Source organism: Opisthocomus hoazin, chromosome 1 (assembly GCF_030867145.1).
Source record: "Opisthocomus hoazin isolate bOpiHoa1 chromosome 1, bOpiHoa1.hap1, whole genome shotgun sequence".
NCBI lineage: Eukaryota > Metazoa > Chordata > Aves > Opisthocomiformes > Opisthocomidae > Opisthocomus > Opisthocomus hoazin.
Window position 1 is genome coordinate 12,638,416 of NC_134414.1, and position 13,438 is coordinate 12,651,853.

At 44.6% G+C, this 13,438-nt stretch overlaps 1 protein-coding gene across 1 annotated transcript in view; it reads left to right on the forward strand.

The window, feature by feature from the left end:
• The window catches only part of TYR (tyrosinase), a 56,804-nt gene that overhangs the window by 34,298 nt on the left and 9,068 nt on the right, over nt 1-13,438 (forward strand). The window contains exon 4 of the mRNA XM_009932562.2: nt 12,707-12,888. Coding sequence (XP_009930864.1) covers nt 12,707-12,888 — 182 coding nt within the window. The remainder of the gene's footprint in view (nt 1-12,706; nt 12,889-13,438) is intronic.

Sequence of the window (13,438 nt, forward strand, 5' to 3'; positions counted from 1 at the left end):
GGGGATACTGCCCAGCTCACTAGGGATGAGCCTAGGCTTGGAGTGCCAAGGCCAGGGGTGAGATTGACAGCCCAGCTCAAGTGTGTTTACACCAATGCACGTAGTATGGGCAATAAACAAGAGGAGCTGGAAGCCATTATACAGCAGGACGGCTACGACTTGGTCGCCATCACAGAAACGTGGTGGGACAACTCGCATGACTGGCATGCTGTCATAGATGGCTACAGACTCTTTAGGAAAGACAGGTCAACAAGGAGAGGTGGGGGAGTTGCTCTATATGTGAGGGAGCAACTGGAATGCATTGAGCTTGGCCTGGGGGCAAGTGAAGAAGGAGTTGAAAGCTTGTGGGTTAGAATTAAGGGACAGGCTCACACGGGTGACATTACGGTGGGTGTATACTATAGGCCACCTGACCAGGAGGAGGAGGTTGATGAGGCCTTCTACAGGCAGCTGCAAGCAGCCTCACAGTCACAGGCCCTGGTTCTCATGGGGGACTTCAACCACCCTGACATCAGCTGGGAAGACCATACAGCTAGGCAGGCGCAATCCAGGAGGTTCCTACAGAGCATCGATGATAACTTTCTGATGCAAGTGGTGGAGGAACCAACAAGGAAAGGCGCGCTGCTGGACCTCGTGTTAACAAACAAGGAGGGACTGGTGGAGGACGTGAAGGTTGGAGGTAGACTCGGCTGCAGTGACCATGAAATGGTCGAGTTCAGGATCCTGCGTGGAGGAAGCAGGGCGATAAGCAGGATCAAAACCCTGGACCTCAGGAGGGCTGACTTTGCCCTCTTCAAGGAGCTACTGGGAGGAATCCCGTGGGCCAGGGCTCTCGAAGGCAGGGGGGTCCATGAGTGCTGGTCGCTTTTTAAACAACACTTCTTCCATGCACAGGAGCAATGCATCCCCCTGAGAAAGAAATTTAGCAAAGGAGGCAGGAGACCTGCATGGTTAAACAAGGAGCTTCTAGCGGAGATCAGGCAGAAGAGAAAGGTGCATAGAATGTGGAAAGAGGGACAGGCCACTTGGGAAGAGTACAGAAACGTAGTGAGAGCATGCAGGGATGCGACGAGGAAGGCCAAGGCTCACCTGGAATTGAAGCTGGCAAGGGATGTCAAAAACAACAAGAAGGGCTTCTTCAACTACATCAGCAGCAAAAGGAAGGCTAGGGACAACGTGGGGCCGCTGCTGAATGAGGCGGGTGTCCTGGTGACGGAGGATGCGGAGAAGGCAGAGCTAATGAATGCCTTCTTTGCTTCAGTCTTCAGTGCTAAGACTGGCCCTCAGGAATCCCAGGCCCCGGAGGTAAGAGATGAAGCCTACAAAGAGAACGATTTTCCCTTGGTCGAGGAGGACTGTGTGAGGGATCGCTTAAGCGATCTAGACGTCCACAAATCCATGGGCCCCGATGGAATGCACCCACGAGTGCTGAGGGAGCTGGCGGATGTCATTGCTGAGCCACTCTCCATCATCTTTGAGAGGTCCTGGAGGACAGGAGAGGTGCCCGAGGACTGGAGAAAGGCCAATGTCACTCCAATCTTCAAAAAGGGCAAGAAGGAGGACCCAGGGAACTACAGGCCGGTCAGCCTCACCTCCATCCCAGGAAAGGTGATGGAGCAGCTTATCCTGGAGGCCATCATGAAGCAAGTGGAGGAAAAGAAGGTTATCAGGAGTAGTCAGCATGGATTCACCAAGGGGAAATCATGCCTGACCAATCTGATAGCTTTCTACAATGACATGACTGGCTGGGTAGACGAAGGGAGAGCCATGGATGTTATCTACCTTGACTTCAGCAAGGCTTTCGACACAGTCTCCCATGATATCCTCCTGGGGAAGCTGAGGAAGTGTGGGCTGGATGAGTGGTCGGTGAAGTGGATAGAGAACTGGTTGAATGGCAGAACTCAGAGGGTTGTCATCAGCGGCGCTGAGTCTAGTTGGAGGCTGGTGACAAGTGGAGTCCCTCAGGGGTCCGTACTGGGCCCAGTCTTGTTTAACTTCTTCATCAACGACCTGGATGAAGAGTTAGAATGTACCCTCAGCAAGTTTGCTGATGACACCAAACTGGGAGGTGTGGTAGACACACCAGAAGGCTCTGCTGCCATTCAGCGTGACCTGGATAGGCTGGAAAGCTGGGCAGAGAGGAACCTGATGAGGTTCAACAAGGGCAAGTGCAGGGTCCTGCACCTGGGGAGGAACAACCTCATGCACCAGTACAGGCTTGGGGTGGACCTGCTGGAGAGCAGCTCTGCGGAGAGGGACCTGGGTGTCCTGGTGGACGACAGGTTAACCATGAGCCAGCAGTGTGCCCTGGCTGCCAAGAAAGCCAATGGGATCCTGGGGTGCATCAAGAAGAGTGTGGCCAGCAGGACAAGGGAGGTTCTCCTTCCCCTCTACACTGCCCTGGTGAGGCCTCATCTGGAGTACTCTGTCCAGTTCTGGGCTCCCCAGTTCAAGAAGGATGAAGAGCTACTGGAGAGAGTCCAGCGGAGGGCTACAAGGATGGTGAGGGGACTGGAGCATCTCCACTACGAGGAGAGGTTGAGGGAACTGGGCTTGTTCAGCCTGAAGAAGAGAAGGCTGCGAGGGGACCTTATAAATGCCTACAAATATCTGAAGGGTGGGTGTCAGGAGGATGGGGCCAAGCTCTTTTCAGTGGTGCCCAGTGACAGGACAAGGGGCAATGGGCACAAACTGAGGCACAGGAAGTTCCGTCTGAACATGAGGAAGAACTTCTTCCCTCTGAGGGTGACGGAGCCCTGGAACAGGCTGCCCAGGGAGGTTGTGGAGTCTCCTTCTCTGGAGATATTCAAGACCCGCCTGGACAAGATCCTGTGCAGCCTACTGTAGGTGACCCTGCTTCGGCAGGGGGGTTGGACTAGATGACCCACAGAGGTCCCTTCCAACCCCTACTATTCTGTGATTCTGTGATTCTGTGAAGGCCCCACGGAGACCCCATAGCAGCCTTTCAGTATGTAAAGGAGGCCTACAAGAAAGCTGGAGAGGGACTTTTTACAAGGGTGTGTAGTGATAGGACAACAGGTAATGGCTTTAAACTAGAAGATGGTGGATTTAGATTGGACATAGGGAAGAAGTTTTTAGATGACGGTGGTGAAACACTGAAATAGTTTGCCCAGAGCAGTTGTGACTGCCCCCTCCCTGGAAGTGTTCAAGGCCGGGTTGGATGGGGCTTCGAGCAACCTGCTCTGGTGGAAGATGTCCCTGCCCATGGCAGGGAGGTTGGAACCAGATGATCTTTAAGGCCCTTTCCAACCCAAACCATTTTATGATTTTATGATATATATAAATATACACACAGAGTCTGGATTCCTCTGTAACTGGCCTTAGACACCCAGTCTACCCGGTAACTGCCCCTGGTTTCCCAGTTCTGACACTCACCCACAGGCAGACACACACGTGCACATAGGAACAAACAGGTATCTCCAGTAACTGGTCCAGGGGGTAGCACAGAAGTATCTTGACAGGGGTACTGCAAGGCTTTTTGGAAGAGGCGCTGTGCCCAGGGATGCTTGCCACATGCTGCAGCTTGAAAGTGATGGTGGAAGCCTGGATATTCCCCAGCAGCTGGGACTGCACACACAGAGCGAGCACTGTAACCCAGGGCAGTCCACGGCAGTGATTCAACAGTGAGGGAGACATAGCCTCAGAGGCCTCGGATGGGTTTCTCACAGTAATTGAGGGCAGCATCTTAATTTTTAATCAGACACTTGCGTTATGACCAGTGCAATTTGTTCACAACCTGTCTGAGAGTCCCTGTAGTGTCTTTAGCCAGCTTAAAACAAAAAGAAATAAAGAACACTGCAATGTAACCGCATACTTTGGCAAACAGTACAGTGCCTTGACTTTACAACCTCAGCATCAGCAGCTCTTCCAGGAGTGAAGCACCAATGATTCTCCCAAATGCTTGGGATGGGAATTACCTGAGGTGACTTTGTAATACCAGCTGACTGGTGCCAACTTCTAAAGTGATGACTACTGTGTAATCACAGTCCTTGGACTGGCATTTCAGCTTTCCTCAATTTGTTTCCTTTTCCCTTTCTTTCCAAATGCAAATACATATTGCTTGCCAGATTTCTTTTACAGAATGTCAGATCTCATGGTACCAAAATAAATTGTATAAAAGAGCTCTAAGCAACAATGTTCTGCCTTCCTTCTGCCATAGTGAGCCTGATCTAGCCCGTCTCACAGCTGTAGATGGGGAAAAGTCTCTGTGTTAAATCTGGCACAACCAGTGACATGGCTTCATATTTGTACGTGGTGAAGTTGTTAGTGGCTTACAAAGTTGCCATCTAGCAGCTGAACCTTTAGTACTGTCTGTGTGCAGGCTTCACTGAGGCATGGATTTATCAGGCTACTAGAAACAAAGGGCACAGTTTCAGTGGTGCTGTAAGTCAGCTTAACATGGCACATAGGGTAAGAAGAAGAAACAGTCCTGCTCACCAGTTAGTGCTATCAGAAGGTGTTCACCTCTGTTCCTCCCTTGTCCTGGTACTGGCCATCATGCAAAAGCATAATGAATCAGGTCCATGACTTTATCGCACCTCAGCTATCCCAGAACAAATGAAATCAGATAAGATGCTTGGTTTTAAACCAAATCAGTTCATTAATCCTGGTTACGGTATGGTTGTGCAAATGCTTACAAGGAAACTGAGGACAAGAGGCAAGCAGAACTGTGTCCTCTGTAGTGGTGTGGACCTAGACTGGCCATGACCTCTTACCACAAGGGGACTGTAGTCCTCCCACTGGAGACACCTGCAGTGTCACACATGTTGCTGGTTGCATGGTGGAAGAATTCATGTAGAGGTACTGAACCCTCTTCTTCCCCCTCTCCCTCTCTCCAGCTGTCCTTAATTGCAAGGCAAAACAAACCAGATTAAATTTCTGCTAGAAAATCTTCCTGAAGCCCCAGTTAGGTTTAAACCATGTGTCAGTGTCTCTGCGGCAGTTCAGTACAAGGAAATCTTTATAACAGATACTTAAGGTCTGATTTCTCCTCCTACACTACCATTGGTCAAGTGTAGCTCTGCTCCTGACTGTGGAGGCACGCTGTTGGGAAACAGCTCTTAGGAGAGATTCTTCTCAAAATGATATAGAAAATATCTGCTCTTCTTGTTTCTCTCTACATTTTCCAGGTTTTAAGATCTCTTTAATGTGAGCAGCATCTTTATTTCAGAGCACACAACACTATCTGGAACAGTGTGAAGTTATCCAGCCTATATACAGCAGTGCTCTTATACTCTGCTTGATATTTCCCACTGGCAGCATAAACCCATTTATTTCTTGACTCATCCTTTCATTAGCTATAATCCCATTGCATATATTATTCATAGAATAATATGAATTCAGAAATATATATTGGAGGCCTTTTTCTAATCATCCTCAAATCAGTCTTATTTTTCCCCCCACTCTTTAAACCAAGTTTTTTTTTCAAATTAATTTTCCACTAAGGCTCATTTCATTTCACTTTGTATAATCTCGTAAGTATGGAGCAGAACAAGGGAAATATCCAGGTCTATTTATATGCAATTAAATGGAAGTGATATATCCATGCCTTTTATAGATGGCTTTAATTTTCTCTGTAAAAGTACCTTACCACACTAAAATTCTATGTGAAACCAAAGTATATTTCCCCAGACTGAAAATTTAAACTACATAAGCATTAACGTACCAGGTGGGAGTCTTTATTACTTTTTACTGCATACCAGCTCCTTAGACCTATCAGTGCAGTTACACACAAGTTTTAAGCTCACTAGCAGTTAGAAAGATCTGTATACAGATACACAGCAAAAAAGTTAAATAAAATTGAGACTCCATGCTTTTCAAAGAGGTATCATAGTCTGGTAGGCACAAAATTACCCCTTAGCTGGGGTCCCACTCCAACACAGCATGTCTAGTGGGAACTTAGGGAAGTCATTTTTACTCTGTACCTTTGTTCTCTAAAGTAAAATGGGGCCTTTAACACTTTGTAAAATTTCTCTAACATGCAGGAAGAATATGCTTTGCGTTTACGAATTTTTGCAAATCTCTCTGATTAGATAGCCTCCCCTTAGCTATTTCTGCATCAAGCACGAGGCTTATGACTGAAGCAGAGTGATTAAGTGATAGTGAATTTATCATGTTCCTAGATTAATTTTTCCAGTGTTTAAATACAATCAGGGAGCCTTACTGTAATTTAAATTTGCCTAAATCCAACCCATTCTACAATATTAAAATACTGTTTCTTACAACAAAAAAATCTTTGCATAGACTGTTGATCATCATAATCCACTAATTCTAAAACTTTCAGTATTTACTTTACTAAAACAACTGCTACAAAACAATTTCTACTTTGGAAGTGTAACATAGAGAGATTGAGACTTTTTGAGTTCTAAATGTGAGACAGGGCATCTTTCCAAATTCAAATTATTCTCCAATCCCTTTCAGTTCCCTAGCCCCTTATTTGGGACATGCAGTTTGGATTTCTACAAGCAAAGGAAGAAGCCTTCAAGATGGAAAGAGTCTTTGCTGTAATCTAGATGATAGAATTGTTTTTTAATCTAAGGACTTTAAATAAAAGCTACCTCTTCTGAGTCAATTTTGCTTGCCGCTGAAGAAATACAAAGGGCATCAGTGCTATCAGAAGACTGGTCTCCATTTCAGTTAGTCCATTTCCATATTTTAAATTTCTGTTTCTTAAGTCCTGATTGCCCATAACCCTTCTAGGTAGGAGTTGTCACCCTGGAAGCTTTATGGTTTATTCCTGCTAAATCCCAGGCCAGGTTCTCCCCATTTCCTTTCCCTGAATAAAATTTCTGATGACTTTTGATTAGCTCTTCTCTGCTGTCCTTTATCCCTCCTTGTATTCCCCACCACGCTCACATCCCATCTGCTAGCTTCAGCACTGCCAGCATCTCCCAAATGACGCCAGTCTAGCTGGGATTGCAATGCTAAAAAAGTCTCTGTGTCTGGAAAATGTAACTCCTACCTATATAAATAACTAATTATTTGCTTACCCTCTTTGTCTACGTGCTGAGGAAAAAAATAACCAACCAGACTGCTGTAGGAGTCGGACAGATTTCTCTCTCACTGAACTTCTGCCCAGTACTTCTTTTGTACAGAAGAAATATGGAGATTGGATATCACAGAGCCCTGTTCTGATTCTTTTGTGGTCTTTTTGTTACCTTTAATCTCATTACATCAAGAAAGGGAGACAAAGTGGAATAAAATGACCCTTCATCTGCCATTCAATTCACAGTCCTGCTTTGTTAGGCTCTCAGGGCTGGAGGAGGACGCAGAGTTTCATATGAAGCCGTGGTTTTTCAAGATTATCACCAATTCTAGGGAATTCAGGTCTGCTGCTCTGCTGCAGACTTGGCTTTTCTACCAGGAACTTTGTCACTCCACGAAGGGACCAGCTAATTACATCAGCATTTTGTCTCTCTGCATGCAGCTTTAATTCTCCATCCCTAAGCTCTTCCGAGATTACAACTAGTGAGCAAAGCATAGAAAACAAGTACATATTTTCAAGGTAGTGAAAGGAAATAACTTATAACGTGTCTACTTATAAGGGAAGAATGAAAAACTTCTATCAACAGTAAGTGGATCAACATCTGATGATGGAAGGACTGATTTCTCTATGTTGCAGAAACCACATGCCCTTTATTGGATAAATGAACCATTTCTGTAGACGGAGGCACATGAAAGAACTGTCAGATGATCCATCATAGCTGTTCTGATGTGTCCTCTTTGCCTACAGGAAAGGATAGCACTGCAAAAAGGAGAGTACGCTTGATGCTAACTGCCTTAAATGTATCCAGAGATGGAGAAAGCACCTTATTTGAGGAAAAAAAGTATCCTACAATGTGTAATTCAGTGGTCCCAGTGCTCTGAAACAAAAGACAGTGTGATTATTTTCTCCAGATATACTTTTTTTTTTTTTTTTGGCCCAATTCTTTTCAGTTAAGTACACAGAGATAGGAGCACTATGTTGATTTCACTATCTGGCTGATAGCAAAAGCCATAGGCTACTTCAGGATTTCAGTTTTCCTTAAAAATGCATGAAGGGAGTTAAAAGCCTCAGTTGGGGAGTCATAAAAAGATATATAAAAAAAGCTTAAGTCATACCCTCTCCACGGATTTTCTCCCCAGCTGGATCCAGCTAGGAGGTTTCTTTTTTCACTCAGCTGGGAAACCTTTCTTGAAAGGCAAGGGTAAAGTTCCTTCTTTCCTTCCAAAATATGAACAAGGCAGGGAAACGGCAGTGCCACTCTTTTAAAAGGAGAACTACAAACAGATGAGAATGTAAAAAAATACTACTGACATATTCATTCTCTAAGTTTTCTCAGGCAAAAGAAGAAAAACATGAAGATTGTCAGAAAAATACAAAGCATTATGCATTATCTTGCCAAGGAAAAATGAGTATTGCGAGCCTATCTTACTGAACATGCCGGGAACAAGCCTTTAAGTGGAAAGAATAAATGCAACTTTATCCAATTGCTTTACTAGCAAGCAGAATATGATCCTAATCTTTCAAAGTGTCCAAAAAAAAAAAAAAAAAAAAAAAAGCCAAGATAAATGCACAGGACCAGCTACTCTAAAGGGAGTAATGGAAAGTGTGACTCTTAAAACCCTAAGAGATGTTTCTGAGATTTCTACAGTGGCATACAGATATGTTAGATGAAATAGATTTCAGTAAAGATTATAGGATTTTATGAGGGCTAAAGGAGAGAGCTGTTCATAAACAACTCACTGAATTGCGCAACATATCTTGTGTACCAGCACAACTCATTATATCAGTAATCGGAGGCATACATTTGTGTCTAAATCTAAAGATCAGCTGCAAGGGCAAACAATTCATTGCTTCTGCTACTGCTAAGAAAAGCTTGATATCTAATGTGGGAACCACTCTGTAAATGAAGGGATCCAAAAGTACATATGTTCATTTCTCTAGAAATGCTTTGCATTTACATTCTGTTTGAAAGATTACGGGCCCAAGGATTCTTCTTGAAACTGCTTATGAAATTGCAACTTTTAAGTCATCCAGTGAGGGTGCTGCATTTCAGGGCATGTCATATGAATCTATTTCAGGCAAATGATGACTTCTAGCTCTAAATCGTGTGCTCACCAGCCCTCCAGATTTTCAGAATGTGGCTGCTCAGCATTTTCTAAAAATCAGACCCAAAGAAGTACCTCTGAGAATTCAATAGTTAGTGTAGATCATCATCAGATTTTCAAAACATGATCCAAGTACTTCTTCTGCCTTCTTCTTAAAATATAACCATGTCCCCATAACCAAAGCATCTCTGTACCTCTAATAGTCCTGTGCTGCAGAGAAGAGCTGTCTCAGCTCCCATCTGCAGTTGCTAGGAAAACAAGGCACTGGCAGTCAGGGTGCTTTGCCCAAGATACAAGTGAAAGCCAGGCAGGGAAAGGATTGCAGTTCAACACACACCCGTACTCTCCTCCAGCTAAACTAAACATAAGTGGACAGGGGAAGAGCTATGGATGTGATTTACCTGGACTTCTGTAAAGCCTTTGGCACAGTCCCTCACAACATCCTTCTCTCTAAATTGGAGGAATATGGTTTAGATGGGTGGATTGTTCGGTGGATAAGGAGTTGATTGGATGGCCGCAGCCAAAGGGTAGTGGTCAACAGCTCAATGACCAGATGGGCGCTGGTGAAAAGTGGTGTCCTTCAGAGTTCCGTACTGGGACCGGTGCTGTTTAACATTTTCATCAATGACATAGACAGTGACACTGAGTGCACCCTCAGCAAGTTTGCAGATGATGCCAAGCTGAGTGGAGCAGCTGACACACCAGAAGGACGGGATGCCATCCAGAGGGACCTGGACAAGCTGGAGAAGTGGGCCTGTGTGAACCTCATGAAGTTCAACAAGGGGAAGTGCAAGATCCTGCATCTGTGTCGGGGAAACCCCCACTACCAATACAGGCTGGGGATAAGGGGCTTGACAGCAGCCCTGCTGAGAATGATTTGGGGGTAGTGGTCCATGAAAAGCTGGACATGAACCACTGATGTGCGCTCGCAGCCCAGAAGGCCAACCGTACCCTGGGCTGCATCAAGAGAAGTGTGGACAGCAGGTCCAGGGAGGGGATTCTGCCTCTCTGCTCCACTCTGGTAAGACCCCCCCGGGAGCCCTGCGTCCAGCTCTGGAGCCCCCAGTACAAGAAGGACATAGAGCTGTTGGAGTGGGTCCAGAGGAGGGCCACTAAAATGATTTGAGGGATGGAACACCTCTCCTATGAGGAAAGTCTGAGAGTTGGGGCTGTTCAGGCTGGAGAAGAGAAGGCTGTGGGGAGACCCGATAGCAGGCTTTCAGTACCTGAAGGGGGCTTATAGGAAAGATGGGGAAAATCTTCTTAGCAAGGCCTGTTGTAATAGGACAAGGAGTAATGGCTTTAAACTAAGGAAGAGTAGATTTAGACTGGATATAAGCAGGAAATTTTTCACCATGAGATCGGTGAAACACTGGAACAGATTTCCCAGAGAAGTAGCGGAGGCCCTATCCCTGGAAACATTCAAGGCCAGGTTGGATGGGGCTCTGAGCAACCTGATCTAGTTGAAGATGTCCCTGCTCATTGCAGGGGGGTTGGGCTAGATGACCTCTAAATGTCCCTTCCAACCCAAAGCATTCTATGATTGTATGATTCATTGATTCTAATACCCTGGTTTCCTTTACATTCTATGTCTTTTTTAATGATTACTGAATTTCTCTGTGCTGTTCTCCAAAGATGTAATCTGATTATAGAGTTTCTGTTCAAACTTTCTTGTGATAACTGCAGCAGAAGCCTTGATATCATTGTTTAAATTTATTCACCTGAAATCTTCAGCTGAACGTTATTATTCTGACAATAGTTTTTCTAGACAGGGATGATGAAATTAACTGAAGATGGGAGACAAAAATGCAGATTTTAATCAAGATTACTACCTGCATTGTTAAGGGTTGACAAGGTGTATGAACTTCGTGATGTTTTCATCTATTAAATCTTTTGATCTTAAAGAAAGAACCAAGGCTTTGGCCCTACCTCCGTTTTGATGAGTGTGAGAGGGCTTTCATTTGGGGGGGTAAGCAGAGTATTTCTCAACATTCCTGCCCGAAGAAAGGAGGTAAAATTCTACCAACAAAATCCCCGCAAGTTCTGCAGAGATCCTGATACTGCCAAACACTTGCATTTAGGGTTTGTGTTTCTGTGGTAAACAGAGTCCCTTAACAGCTCATTATTATTTACAAGAAGGGGAGAAAGTCTGTGTCCTCCAGTCAGCAGCCAGTGTCAGGAAGCGGCAACTGTTGAGACAAGATCTCAATTAAAGTACAATCTGCAGGTCTCTAGACCATTTCTATCCCTCATAACTGATAAATGAATTCGGTGATTAGTCCAAGAGACTGATGCTGATAACCCTTTCCTACCAAGATCTTCTGATCAAGCGTGGGGTCCCCTTTCTTCATGCATAAGACACCTGCATCTGCTCCCCTTGCAGCATCTTCTAACCTCCTCTATTCCAAGCTGGCATATCCAGGCTGACAAGCCAAGGTCACCATGTAAACAGCAGGCGAGCTGAAGACTGAAACAAAGTGAAGAGTTGAGCAGACAAAGCCCAGACACAAAGGGAGGAGAACTGAGAATGTTTTGAAGGTTTGTTAATTTTGCTTTCCAAACACATCCAGTAGTTCACTTGAAAATGTCAATACAAACTCTTCCATACTGCAGTCTTTAAGCTTTCTGCCTCCAAGTTAAAGACCAGACCTACAGCCCTGTGCTGACAGACAGCTAATGGGAGAAACTTCGGCAGAGAAAAGTGGAAAGGAGAAGCTGAGGTCAGAGTTGTGGGTAACAGCTTGTACTGAGCTTATGTGGCATGGTTTTGGTAGCGAGAGGGCTGCAGGGTTGGCTTCTGTGAGAAGATGTCAGAACCTACCCCAATATCAGACAGATCCAATGCCAGCTGAGCGCAGCAGTGACAGTGGTAGCACCTCTATGATAACATATTTCAAAAAGGGTAAAAAAAAAAGGTAAGAGCAGCTGAGAGAGAGGAGTGAGAATATGTGAAACATCCGTGCAGACACCAGTAAATGAAGAAGCTATGGCTGGAGAAAGGCTCTTTCCTGACAGCTGACATGCTTTATGAAGTTTTTGGGTTCATATAGCTTATCCCTTCTTCCTCAGATGCTTCTGCCTCCTTGGTGGTGTCAAACCAACCATGGTGTAGCTATACTTCAATGAAGGCATTAAAACCCTTGGTAACAGTGGAGAGAAAACAGAGGAAGTGGAACAGGACTGAGCAGCTGCCAACCAAACCATCCAAAACCAGCCATAAATGTTTCTGAGGGTGAGGAGGAAGGACTGAGGTCTTTGATCTTTTTCTCTCTGTCCTTCACAACCATGTGAATTACTGAGCAGAAATTGCAGTCAGGTCACAGCAAGACAGTGAATTGCATTTACAGAATTTAAAAGCATATTCAGCCTCTCTGCAGCACTGCAGGACTTTGCTTTTTGTAGGCTTGCATAGGAACTTGGTAGTGAAGTAGCTAAGCCCAAATGATTTGTAAAGTATTACACACACATAAACACAAGTCATTGCATGCCACTGTCCCCAGGGTTCATGAAAAAAAGCATCAATACTGTTTTTTCATCTTCAAGAAGAAAAGGTCTGCCAATCTCTGCCATTAATAGACATACTTTTCTTCAACAGCATCTTTGAGCGATGGTTAAGAAGACACAGGCCAATGCTAGAAGTTTACCCAGCAGCCAACGCACCCATTGGGCACAATCGAGAAAATTACATGGTCCCCTTTATCCCCCTTTACAGAAATGGAGAATTTTTTAAACCCTCAAGAGAGCTGGGGTATGACTATGAATATCTGCAAGAACCAGGTAAGGATACTGTTTTGGGTAAATGTCAAATTTCTTGCCTATAACGTGTAAAATGTCTGTAAAATGAGACGATATTAAAAAATACTTCTATTCCAGATTTTTCCCTGATTACAGTCTCAAATTATACCTGCTTGTTTTCACATTTCTGGTCTGATGTACAGTCAACATGATACCATTAGAAAAAATCCAACCAAAAATCAGTCAGTGACATCAACCCTATCTATCCTAGCCTATTAAGAGCAGCATCAAACTGTGAAGAAAATGTGCTGGATTTTGAGTCTGCCATTTGCCTAGTTCAGCTGGGCCACACAAGTGGGAATCAGTGGGATTTTCCAATTTCTGAATATGGTTAAATGAGGGCAGATGCAAAGTTCTCTTTCTAGTTTATAAATGTATTCCAATCTCTTAATACTCAGAGTAAAATCCACCTCCATATCAAAGGCCAGCACAAGGTTTGTGCAGCACTTAAAACAGTGATCCATTGACTTTGTACTTGCCCTATGGTTATTCATATAGAATGCAAGTGAATCATTCATAATACTCATACCAT